At 39.5% G+C, this 13,425-nt stretch overlaps 1 protein-coding gene across 1 annotated transcript; it reads right to left on the reverse strand.

Annotated features, from left to right (window-relative positions):
* Positions 1–11: 11 nt before the first annotated feature.
* Positions 12–13,330, reverse strand: mettl22 (methyltransferase 22, Kin17 lysine). The gene is made up of 12 exons (XM_030058790.1): positions 13,164–13,330; positions 10,795–10,967; positions 10,334–10,526; positions 8,829–8,980; positions 8,639–8,679; positions 7,500–7,644; positions 6,663–6,734; positions 6,134–6,187; positions 5,317–5,397; positions 4,380–4,482; positions 3,866–4,034; positions 12–1,988 (listed from the first exon to the last, which is right to left on the reverse strand). The coding sequence occupies exons 2-12, from the start codon at positions 10,898–10,900 to the stop codon at positions 1,914–1,916; spliced, it is 1,191 nt and encodes a 396-aa protein (XP_029914650.1). The 5' UTR covers positions 10,901–10,967; positions 13,164–13,330; the 3' UTR covers positions 12–1,913.
* Between the last annotated feature and the right edge of the window lie 95 nt (positions 13,331–13,425).

The raw sequence follows: 13,425 nt of genomic DNA on the forward strand, positions 1-13,425 counted from the left end.
AGACTGATGCATCTTTTGTGTAAATTAAGATTTTATTTAGCAGATGTAGTACAAGTTTGTGCAAAACAGCAGCTTAGTTCATATTATCATCTGTAAACCCTATCCTATCCGAATAAAATCCTATTCTTTTTTCTCTTTTTTTTTTTCCCAATAAACACAGCGCATTAAATCATGATCACTCAAGTCCTTGGAATAAAATAATAAAACAGAATAAATAAATCAATCACAGATGAAACTGCACTGCATCTAAAAGAAAAAAAAAAAAAAAACCTCATAGCATTTCCATTCCCTTTCTCTAGAGCTTCCTGCAAAATTTCTATTTCAAAATTCCACACATTGGCAGAATTAAATCACTAAGGGGGTTAGTTATTAGGATAATTATTTTTCATTTCTTTTCATTGGTCAAAGCATTTATCAACACAGAATTGTCTATGGCTCCGATAGCAATTTTTTCATTTCCTGCAACAATTATGCTACAGCCAATTTAGGTGAATCCTGGATTCTCATTCCCATTTATGCAATATACCTATAACACAATATTGTTGGAAGTAGATCCTTGAAAGATCCTTGAGTAAAAAAACAAACTTTCCACAAGCAATAAACATTAATAACGGTATGCCAAAATAAACTCTTAAAACTCATATTCATAGTCTATCCATCATCATCTTCCAAAGAAAATGGATGGAGAGAGAGAGGGGAAGAGGGGGGTATGAGAAAGGTCCCAGGGCAGGTTTAAGCCAAAAACATCATGTTTACATGGCACACGTGTTAGACCACTGAGCCAACAGTACACCCAGTGATCACTGACTAGGTACGTTTGGAAGTGCATTTTCACTCATCAATCAACCAGCTGATCTCAGGAAGGGATATATTTAAAATCAGCTGTACTGTGTATAGGTTTAAGAACGTTTCACCGAAATATGGAAGTTTGATCAATTTTGGCCTGTACATGTTACTTTTTGCAATATAAAGCTATTGAAAGTCATTTTTGTGGTTGTATTTTGAATGTTGACAGTATCAGTTTTCTACATTTTTTTCAAAACATGTAAAAAACATGAAGAACATGAAGCATGAAGAAAGATGATGCACATTTTTATCAAAAAAAAGTCAATAGCCAGGAGAGTTTGACATGTAGCTCTGGCACAGTGGTGTTGAATGCAGGGCTAAAGTCAGCAAACAAAATCCTTGGATAGGTGCTGTGGCAGTCGAGGTGCTGGAGGATGAAATGCATGTCTAGGTTCAGTATGCAAACTACAGAAGGTCAAGTCTGTCTGATTTAATCTGGGCTGAACATCCATGTCTGACTGTTAACCAAAATATTTTAACAGTTACGTCTAGTTGTCTCTTTATTTGGATTACCTTAGCGGCAAATGCCTTTACATATCCTAGCACACCAAAGAAGAAACAAGCACCAAACTAAAGTCATTTTTTTCCTCACTCCCTAGAGTTTATATCTCTACATCCACTCTTTTTAATTCCATGTGAAAAATACAAAAATACAGAAAATCCAATGAGGCAAGAACCCTTTCTATAACACACTTTCTATGTCACAGACTTTGTTAATAATAAATGTATATTTCACATCTTTGCATTAAAATACTGTATAGAGTAGCAAAAAATACTTTGTCTCCTTATGTACCTCAACCACTTCAAACTTAATCATCAAAAACTAGTGTACTCCTACGAGTGCTGCTGTAATACTAAGTAACATGACACTTGTACCATCACAACTATGAACCTTCTATTACAACACAGAAATTAATGTGATGGCTGGTCAGAATCAGGACTATGAGTGAGATACTGCTCAACTCTTGCCTCCTTGATTTCCCTTCATTAGGTGGACCACAGAGCGAGTGGTGCAGGGTGTACCATACTGCTGACTACGTATCTCTGCAGATGTGTTAAAGCCCAGCTCAGGATGGGAACAGTTCAGAATCCGATCCCACTTGGTTGAACTGGCTAGGTGTTGCAGTCACTTTCCACAGCTCCTGTAGAAATAAATGAATACATAAGAAAATAAAACATCCAAGTCAGAGTTGTTTTTGCTTCTTTTTTTTTTAATGTGTGATGTTTGGAGTCTGAGACTTTGCTGCTTAATTTTGTGGACACTGATTATCAATCAACATCCATCAAATTGGACCCCGCAGTTTCAGAGACCCTGAGTGTGAAAGCCTAGTGGTGGCGCTGTGGTAAGCCAATCAGATTTGAAGTGAAGAAGTGAAGAACCCCAGTGTCAAAATCCATTATTCCCCTATATTTGGCTCCAAAACAGGCCAGCAGACGTTCAAAAATAGTGGGTGACAGACAGATGTAGATAGGAACAAAAAGATAAAGCCCACTTCACAGTCCCTGCCCTACTCTTTGACTGTGGGGGAAAAATGCACTCAAAATCAAGAATTTTCCATGTAGCGTTTCATGTTGTTGTACAATTTAAAGCTTACAGTATATGCATGGTGAATAAAAAGTGTCAGTAACCTAAATTAATGCCCAAACCCAAATCTCTGTGAAGCCTGACCTCTAATGGTGAAAAGTAGGGTTTCTGTTCTTTGGTGGTAGCTGATACCACCACCCACATAGTACAAGAGGTGGATAACATTTCACCTTAAAAAATGTGCTTTTACATAAAAAATACACCCACATCTTCATATATGAGCATCCCATCCTCTCTAACTGAGAATCATAGGCAAGCCCTGCTAAACTAACTTGAATTTTGTTGTCAAGTATAGACACTTCTCCAGTCTCCGGAGTTATGAGCTGAAATTTAACAGTGAAATCCAAAAGGATCTCCTAAATAGCAGGAGGTTTGTCATCCAGAGAAGGCTGAACTTGCCAGTGTAAGATATGTTGTTTCTCTTGTCCCTTGGTATCCACATGTACAGCTTTTACAGTCACCTCTCACTGCCATTTGAAGCTACCAAAGTACAACACTGCTCAGTGAAACTTTAAAGTTTGTTGGCACAGAGTCAGGGCTGAGAACTGATAAGATCTGAACTATGTCACTTTCTAATTTTCTTGTCAATCCAATTGTGTATTATTTCCCAGTGTATATATCGTTATCAGGAATAGACTAGCTAAGTACATACATACATAAAGTAAGGCAATTCTGGAAGCAAAAGGGGTGCCTAAACCTCACTAGCTAGAACTGCCAATATATTCTGTATATTCTCCCAATCTCAGCTTAATAGCTTTCACAAGTCCAGTGACTCTCTGTGTTAATAGCAAATGAGTGAGCTTATAATTCAATGCAAGTAAGTAATGCTGTAGTCAGACCTCATTTGAGTAAAATAATCGTGCTTTTTAAGAATGAAATGAAAACCTTATAAATGTTAATTCTATGTGTTGCAAAGGCAACTAAAACTGCAGCAAGGTGCTACTGGAGGAGGACACAACAATATGTTGGAAAAAACAACATGAAGAGGGGCAAGAAGTGAAGAGAGTGAACTGTCGCACTGCTGACACATGATAATTGAACTACAACACATCTGACAATATTTTAATTACTTCAAAAGCAGCAGTGCAGTTAAGTGGATCTCTCACAAGAGAGATTTAAATGTCCTTTGTTTGGATTCAGTAAAGTTAAAACAGAAGGTTTGGCTCTAGATTTATGTAGCAGTTGTATGTAAAAGCAATACTTTATCTCCATCTAGTGGACAAAATCATAGGACTGTAAGAAAAACTCCATAATCCTGAAGAAATTCTCCCAGTTCTTTTTGCAAAATGATCACAAAATGACCCCCCAAAAAACTGTAAAACAAAACAAAAAAGAAAACTTAGAATTAGGATTAAGTTTAGGGTGAGAGTTTTTTGGGTGAGGGAATGAATCTAGTCTACATGATATAAATACAATGGTGTGTGTTTCCCTCACCAGCTGCTCTATGCGTTCATACTGGAGGGACTGTGGGAAGGTGGTAGGGACCTGCTCCACCCTGAAGGTGCAGCGTCCGTCTGTCAGGTCCTGTAGCTGGGACAGACAGCGGCAGAAGTAGTTGTAGGCCTCACAGGAAACATTCATGTGTCGCAGCGTGAAGTTCATCCTAGTGAGACACAATGTTTTGTCTTTAACTCTTACAAATACAGAGCAGTATGATCACAGGGTATCTGCAAGTTTCACACAGCCAAATTTATCAACTTTTCAGTACTACCTGGAACTAGTCACATTTTAAGCACAAACTAAAATTGGACCAATTTAAACACCAAAATAAAGACTCAAATCAAGCAGTTGATTTGTGTTTCCATTTTACTTTTTTGTTTTACTGTTGTTAAATAGAAAAATGATTGATCTGAAGATACACACAAACTTTTTACTGACTTAAATTTGGAGTAATTAACTTTAAATCTGAAGCCCTACAGTAGCTAAGACCGGTTGTTGGTGTCCTTACCTTTTCTCTATGGAGAGGTAGGTGACACAAGGCTGAGAGAAGTTACAGCACAGATGATACAGAGTGCGGAAAAACCCATCTGTCAGATCATCATCATAGCAAACTGTTGGAAGACAGATACATTTTTGTTAAATTGTTCTGCTTATTTTGTAGTCTGAGTGTTGTTTTTCTTCTGTTTCTTCTGTTTATTAGCTTACTCTCCTTTTAAAAATGGCACTGAGCAAGATGGAATAAGTCCATTAACTGGTTTTCATTTTTAATAGCTCTCATTGTACTAGTGCTCCTTTGTTAGTATGAAATGGCCTGGGACTGCAGATGAAAACTGCCTTTGTAGTCCAGTCATTTTATGAAAAAACCTAGGACAAATTGCAAGAGAAACAAACTCAACTGATTTTGTATCCTCAATATGTCCTGAGTGAGGGGAAAAAAGTCCCAAGAAATCCCATTGGTGGAAAGTTTTGAAAATCACCTATTTATGACCACATATTACCAAAAAACACTGTTTTTAACAGACGGGGAAAGGGGTTCAAAATTTTACTTTCAGATATCACTGTAAAAATTCACAAGATGATTACACACACAAAGACAAGAAAATAAGCCAATTACAAGTTCTTTGAATTATTCATGCATATCACACATTATCTGATTTGATATGCGCTAATAAGGAATATAAGGAATAAATGCCAGAACAGATATTTAAACAGTGAATTAAAAGGTTACTATATTAATTCAAGGTTACTATATATATAGTAACTTATATATAGTGACCCTCTGTTATGATGATCTGATGAGCTAATATGCACGTAAATACATATTGCACATATGCACAATACATATTGCTCATATGCACATAAATACATATTTCTGTAAATGCATCAGAATTAGCCCTAAATAAATATACGGATTGTGAAGATTCTGTTTCAGTTAACTAACATACCGTCAGCAGCAATGATGACACTGGTGTTGTCATACAGATCTGCCACTTCCTCCTCCGTCCAGCTAAATTCCACATCAGCATCTCCAAAAGAGGGAAACATTACAGTTACATGCTAAGAATAGCACAGGGTAGGAAATATCACTGAAAAAAAAACAAAACAAAACAAAAAAAACACCCATTAGAGAGGCAGGATGTCACTGTTTTTAGCTGAACTTACATTTATATTACATTATTAACATTAGTCTTCTTCAATTAAAATCACATTTTCAGGGTCTTTAAATTAACTGTGTTGCGTTGTCTGAATTTCAAACGCATTTTCAAAATGCTGTGCATGTGTTGTTAATTTGCTTGTGTTTGGTCTGGTTGCATGTGTTTCCTTCACTTGCATTGCACTGAGCTCTCATGGCCACTCTGCTATTAGGACTGCTGAGAAATTTGGAAAGCACGTTCATACTATCCAGAGGATGATGCCTGTCACCTTTGGTGACCTCATGACCTGTCCTCTAGTGCCACCCTCAGGCCAAAATGTTTAAATCCCAGAGGGCCTGCAGTAGTGTAATACTTCATTAATAGTAACTGGATGCACCTGTGCTAAATAGATTTCCTAGGGTGTTTTTTTGGGTTGTCTGGCTAGATGAGCATTTTGTTGCTGAAATTGTATTTAATCATTTGTCATTCATGTAACTGAAATAATGTAACGGTTATTTCAATGTAAATGTCTGTCTGAAAACATTAATAAAGGAAAAAGAGAAAATGGATGGATGGATGGATCAAACAGGCTGTGTGCAAGTGTGAGTGTGAGAGTGTGGGTGCCTACCTGTACAGAGGTCATGCTGGAGCCAGTCCAACTGTCTCACTCTCACCTCACCACCTGGTTAAACAGACAACATTAGACCAGATGTGACACAATGTGTTCTGCTTGGAATTTGATTCTACCACACAGTTAGCTAATTAAGCAATATCACATGAGAGGTAGTGCTGTTACACTGAATATCAGCACGGTTGGGATTCAGGAGTAGACAATCCCAGCCATGCTGATATTCAGTATAACAGCACCACCTCGAGATTGTGATTTTAAGTCAGCGGTTATGGGAGGAGCTACTGCAAGAGATTCCCTGCATCTGCTTCGCCACCATATCGGTAAAACATGAACAAAAGAAGCAGCAGCAGCAGCCTTCTCCACAATTACAAACAAGTGGGTGGTTGGTGCCTCCAATAGTGGCAGATAGTAATATCAGGAAATAAGGAAGCAAACATTCAAAAAATCTCTACTCTATCCCAGGCAGTTGAATCTGCTCTAAATATTAAATCCATCCATACATAAAGATCTAGCGCTGTTCTCTGACCTGCAGGCTCCAGAAGATTTTGATTTAATGTGATGTTTCTCTGGCACATACAGAGAAGGTCCTCCCCAATATCTGCAACACAGAAGTAGACTTTTCATCCACTGATAACACAAAAATATCTGAAATTTCTTGTGCTTTTATAATTACTTTGTCATTGGGTCATCTTGTCATAATACTCAGTCTACATCTGAGTTGCTGGTAGTAATGCTTTATAAGTTTTAAGGAGCAATTATTACTCTAAATCAGGGGTGTCAAACTGGTGCCATGGAGGGCCGAGAGGCTGCAGGTTTTCATTCCAACCAAAAACTCCACCAGGTGATTTCACTGATTGGTTCCTCCTCTCTGCTTGAAGGTGAGGTAATCAGTGAGATCACCTGGTGGACTTTTTGGTTGGAATGAAAACCTGCAGCCTCTTGGCTCTTCATGGCACCAGTTTGACACCCCTGCTCTAAATAGTCGGGAGCTTTTTTCTATGCTGCCATCCGCAGAGCTGCACTGCTCAGAAGTCCCAGTGCCACTTAAGTGAAATGGATAGTTACTTTCCAGTTTTCACAGCTTGTTGTGTCCGTGTCTGAATATTACCATAGCATTTCAAAGTTTATGAGAAAAAGCAATACATTCTTTAACAGATATATTTAAGATATATAGATATTTAAGGCCTCAAATGTTCGACTAATATGTACAAGATAAAACACAGTTCTATTGGTTTATCAATTTAAAATGCGACTAAAAGGTATCAAAACACATTATTACGTGTCCAGGACTTGAAATTCTGACTAATTAGCCGATCCTAAATCATTTCAAAGGAGATAAAATTTCTATTCGACCACACCATACCTGTGCAGTAAACTGTTTTGGCTACGGTTGCTATGGCAATGCTGGTCAGGCCTGTTCCTCCTCCCAGCTCCAGGACTGTTGCTCCTCTGAACTTGACTGGATGAGAGAGGATGAAGTCGGCTAGCAGGAATGCCCCTCGCCATACCTGATGAGAGAGATGAACACGAACATCAACCTCTATTCCTTGAGAGCTTTTCCAGCCTCTAATATTGGCTATAACAAACTGAGAAAATGACTGAGAAACTGAGAAAAAGATATTGCTGCCGTAAAAGCATATGGATTATGGATTTTTTCTATTGGGTCAGAGATTGCTGGTGTTTTTAAAATATAAGTTTGCCATGAAGACTTGAAAGCTTTGCAGTTTCCTTTACACCAATTTTTTGAATGCCAACGTATTTTCTTGTGGAATAACGTTTAAAATCCCCTTCCAGGCATTTATTAAACCCCTAAAAAATGAAAAATCATGCCTTAATTCCTTGAAATGGCTTAAATGTAACCCTACACCTTCCCATCATTAAGAATGCGAGGATCTATGAATATGCAAATAGCCCTCGCCAACCCCCCCTCCTGCAGCCATTTCAAGTTGATCTTGTTGATCTTTTGGAAATAAAAACACTCTTGCGGTACAGCTCTGTGTACACAAAACCAGGAAGTCCCTACAGCAATACTTGTGAAAGTTGTGCCATAGTTGATAATCTACCCATGTAAAAAATATTTTTTATCAGCAAATCGCAGCCATTTCGAGTTGGTCTTGTTAATTTTTTAAAAAAAATAAAACTCAACCAGCAAAAGCACCATCGCTTGTGACTGAATCAGTCTTTTTGAGACTGTCCTCGGTGTGGAAAAACTCATTCATGGCACTGATTGCTTGTTTCACTCCTGATGTGTTAACAAGGTTTAAAACTTGATTTTCATCTGAGATGGTGTTTAACGAGTAACGAGTAACAGCTGTTTGATCTCGTGAGGCGACATTTGTGAGAACTCCTGATGATGCACAGGGATATATTCTCAGTAGACTGCTCCAGTGATAGACCATTAGCCTTCAGGAAGGTCTAGCCTTCTCTCCACACAGGCCAAACCTTCGTCAACCGTGTCCTCGGAAAGAGGCTAGTTGGTGTCGTGAACAGCCTTTGACTGACCTGTTTTCCAACATCCTCCAAGGGTGTGGCCATGGTGTGCTCTGTGAATAGGTAGAATGCAAACATTAAGCATACTAATTCACTCACTCACTCACACACACACACACAACATGAAATTCCACCAGGGAATAAAACAGTCACTGATGAATTGTCATAGTTGTAGCAAACAAAATTAAAACTGCCCTCTTACCAATAGTTATAATGTCTTTGCAGCACTGCCTGTGTTCATTCTGGCCCTCCTCCTCCTCCTCTTCATCTTCTTGCAGTACAGTGGAGGACTGGCTGAGGATGACGGGACAAACTTTGTCGCGGTCGCTGGCCTCAGGGATACTCTTCCTTGGTCTGGGGAATTGTAAAAATTCTCAAGTCTAATATCTGTCAATAAAAGCTCTCCCGAATGTTTACCTTTGCACAGTTTACTTGCTATTGAATGTCTGACGCATGGTGTGAGCGTCACACTTCACCTGTCACTAAAACACTGACTGTGCTAATGAAGCTCAGAGAAAAACTGCAGAAGTCATGGCTGCATCCACCGAGACAAAACATCCAAAGCAATGTTTTGATTTATTTCTCACGGTGGATCCAGTGACACCTTGCAGTCTGTAGAATCTGGGGATGAGGTGCCAACATCACAACAGAGCAAACTCCCTCAGTTCCAGCTGGTTGATGAGACATGAAAACTGGCATCAGGTTAACTTCATCAACCGGCACAAAACAGGGAGGTTGCAAAAAAAAAAAAAAATTCTAGTGGACAGTTGTGGAGAGGAGCAGGAGGCCCCGGCGGCAGCCTCTACAGGAGCCACACACACACCTGCAGTGTAGCTGTGGCGGTGTTTTGACAGAAATGTAAAAGGCCTCAATAACTCACAGAAGAAGTGTCACTCCATATGGTGCATTCACTACTGCTTCCTGGGAAAAAAATGTGCCAGCATCAGGAGGCATGTGCAGATCACAGATAGACTTCTATTGTTACACTTGTGTTTTTTGAAATTTTATCTTTTGTTTACTATTGAATTGAAAAATTGCACAAAGGTTTCAAATAAAAGTAGAAAAATACTAAAATATTTTTAAGTACCTTTTACTTGTCAAGTATATAATTCAAAATGTAATAAGAGATAGGCCTCTTCATGTGATTTTTTTTTTTTAACATTTCTGCTTTATTTGACAGTCACAGTAGAGAGAGGGGGTGACATGCAACAAATGGCCTGAGGCTGGATTTGAACCCATGACACTGTGATCAGGACTCAGCCTTAACACATGGTTTGCGCTCTTACACAGTGAGCTACTGGGGCGCCCCAGTGTGTTAATTTTATATAAACTATTTATTCATGTAATTAACTGCAAAAAGTACTATATTGTGATGTATATCGTTATTGGACCACGAGATTTAGGTTTATCGTACAGCCCTACTCTGTGCTATGGTTGAAACACTCCTGGCCGGCGACCAAAAGACAAGAGCCTTGTTTCTTTGACTGGAGAGGACAAAGTTGATTTGTAAAAAATGATTTTTACCAAATCACCTAAACGTTTCATAGCACCTATGTGGCTGAAGTGAACTGACTCACTTCCGGCTGTCAATTCTGACACTGGCTGTTGAAGACAATGGCAGGTGAAAGCACATTAACTGTCACATTTAGGTGTTGACTAAATAAGAGAGCTGAATAACAGCCTAGACAAAAGACATGTTTTTCCTACCGACGTGTCACCATAAGGTCTCCATCCTCATCCAGGACTGGATCCACATCTTCCTGTCCTGTTGCTTTTTCATTGGCCTTCGTCTCGTTCTCATCACCTCCACTCCGGACTTCCTTCTCCTCTACACCCTTCGCCGCACTGTCGTCATCTTTGCTCTCACCATCCCACAAGATTCTGAATTTGGAGATGAAGACTAAATGTACAGATACACATAAATAAATAGACAAGTTGCAATATTTTTTAAACCAAAACCTAATATTTCCACGTTTAAAATGAGTTTTGTATGTGAAGCACTTTGTAAACTTGTTTTTTGAAAAGTGCTATATAAATAAAGTTTATTATTATGATTATTATTATGATTGAATGCACCAGGTCATATTGAAAAGACAGGGATAACCATGACCACAAATAAAAGCACACTCACAAATATATAGTCACTCATGCATAAACTGTATACACACCAGGCTGTCCTACGCGGTTGAGCCGTGCCATAAGGTGCCGTGCATTAGGCAGCAGCAAGTGAATCTCTGAAAGCACCGTGTCATGTTGAAAAGTAATCCGGTCCATGTCTGACCAGGCATGACCTTGAGATGGTGTAATAATCTTGTAATCTGCTGTTCAAAGCCTGAGGAAACTGGGGAGACACACACAGAGACACACACACACACACACACAGTGGACGACTTCAATGACAGTTACTGCAGTGCAGCGCTCTTCAATACCAGTGCTGTGATGTACGTAATAACAGGACTGAAAACATGCATGAGTATAGGGATGGGGAATTGATTGTGTCCTGGTAATACATTCCAGTTGAAGGATAATTCCTGTGTTTTTCAACTTATTTTTCCATCATTTGGGGTCCAAATGACAGATAGCGACAAAAATGATTGTTTTGAGCCAGGCCGCTTCAGCCGGCAGCCATAAAATAGGCTGCAATGTAATCAAACAGGGCGTGTTCACACATTATATCACATCTACTTAAAGTGCTTGTTTCCGCCACTAACAGGTTCAGATTCTATTATAAGTGTTTAACAACATTATGGAAAGGATCCCCACAAACACAGACATTTTTCTTTACGTCCAACAACATGACCTCCACTCTGATGCAGGAGGTTTCTCTGCTCTTGGAGCTGCATTTTTCCTCAGGTAAAAGTGCTTTGGCATAGGATTTCTTCTCCTCTGGCTCACAGTTGTAATCTTGGTCAAAATGGTCACTGCAGCCCTGATGGTTTGCAAGGCGCAGTGTATGGACAAGAGTGTTTGGATCCATTTGTAGCACAACTGGCCACAACTCCAGTGTGCCTCTATCCAACCAAAGTATCATTTTGTTGCCACAATTCGGAAATGCTTGCACACAAACTGTACCCCAACACAACAAACCCTTCCCGGTGATTCCTCTCTCCAGTGCTCATGTTGTCTTCCAGCAGCAGCTCACCTCACACTAGATTTCAGAGCGAGACTTCTCCTTGAGCTGGACTTCTGTTAAAGTGTTACACACGCCTGTCTATGTCGCGATCCTTTCCATAATGTAGTGGACATAATTTGACGTATAAACTTGCCCCATGTGATTACACTGCAGCCAGTTTCACAGCTGCCAGCTGAAGCATTCTTGCTCAATTCTTAACCAGATCCAAAAAAGTTTGGTCCCATCTGTCGTCTAGACACCAAAAGGTGGAAAAACAAGACCCAGGTTAAAAACGCCTGAATTATCCAGTGATATATGAACACCTGTTACAAGACTAATGCTTTAAAAAAATAACAGCAAATAAATAAATTAAACAGATGACAGCTGAGTTGTTCTCATGCTGCTGGGGTTAGATGGAAACATGACAAAGTGCATGCAGTATTCACTGTTGTAGTAACGGTAATAATGCAACTGTAGCATTTGAAATTATGTAATTATTACTGCTAGCACTACTGCCACTCCTATTATTATTAGTATTACACTGAGCGAGTTAAGAGCCACACACCTTGATGCACACCCTGTTCATGTAGATCTTTTTCAACCAATCAGCAATAAGCTCTTATTTGGGTCAGGTGTGCAATCAATAGAGCTGGCACAAAAAGCTGCAGAACAGAGGATCCTTAAATGATTAAAAAATACTATGACTAGTGCCGTGTCCTGCTGCTGTTGCTGCTACTTAAAGGGATAATTCGCACATTTAAAAAAAAAAAAAAGGCATTATAAATTTGGTATTATTTGGTATATACACAATGCATGTTTTATGCCAAAGGTCCACATAACACAAAAGCTCACTGCAGTATTGATGAACCTGAAAAACACCCATTATATGACAGTATGAGCTGCTGAGGTGAACTTCCAGTCTCAGCACTTTGCTGTTGTGGGAGTTAGGCTGCATTTGGTATGAATTGAGCTGCCCAGACAAAGCTTTATATTTGCATTAAGTGAACTCAGTGCCTTGCTCCTCGTGACTTGTGGTATTTAAAACGTAAAATAATGTTGAATTAGCACCATGTCTTAGTTGTTGCACTTCTCAGCAGTTTAGGTGATACAGTTTGATTGCTGTGCATCAGTGGTACGTAAATAAGGCTGAAAGAGACAGATAAGGTTTACATGCTTGTTTACGGACAGTGACAACCAATAACTTGTTGTTTCTATATGAATTCTTTGTCGACATAAGTAATGGCTTGACAAGAAACTCCTCACAGCCAGCTGACAAACGTTAGTAACCCTGCTTTCACAGACTGGTTGCCACTAAAAAGTAGAAAACAAGACTATTTTCGTCCCCAGTTGAGCCGCTGCTGTGTTACTGGATAAATGTGGCGCACAGGCTAAGCTAGCTTCGAGTGAACGCTCGGTGTCACCTACCTTCACCGGGTAAAAACTGCCAGTCATCCACAGACAGAGAATAAAATGCCCACTGACGTTACATGAAGCCCCATGGCAGCCCGTGTCCGGAGTTACTGGTCAACCCAATGGCAAACTGGACACACTGGTGCGACGTCTTAACTCGTCCGGACAACAATGGAGAAACACGAGAACAACGATGCAGGTTCCTGCCTCCGTCTGCGCCCACACAGAAAACTCCTCTGTGCTAGTTCTCCTGTTTGTCGATCGACATGGTGCCTAA

This window comes from Myripristis murdjan, chromosome 8 (genome assembly GCF_902150065.1).
Source record: "Myripristis murdjan chromosome 8, fMyrMur1.1, whole genome shotgun sequence".
Lineage (NCBI taxonomy): Eukaryota > Metazoa > Chordata > Actinopteri > Holocentriformes > Holocentridae > Myripristis > Myripristis murdjan.

What these genes read in the sequence shown, in the direction of transcription:
- mettl22 (XM_030058790.1), bottom strand. Translation starts at nt 10,900, where the DNA reads ATGGACCGGATTACTTTTCAACATGACACGGTGCTTTCAGAGATTCAC. An exon ending in TGGAGGATGTTGGAAAACAG is followed by an intron (nt 7,645 to 8,638) that starts GTCAGTCAAAGG and finishes CTCTCTCATCAG; the next exon opens with GTATGGCGAGGGGCATTCCT. An exon ending in AAATCTTCTGGAGCCTGCAG is followed by an intron (nt 6,188 to 6,662) that starts GTCAGAGAACAG and finishes CTGTTTAACCAG; the next exon opens with GTGGTGAGGTGAGAGTGAGA.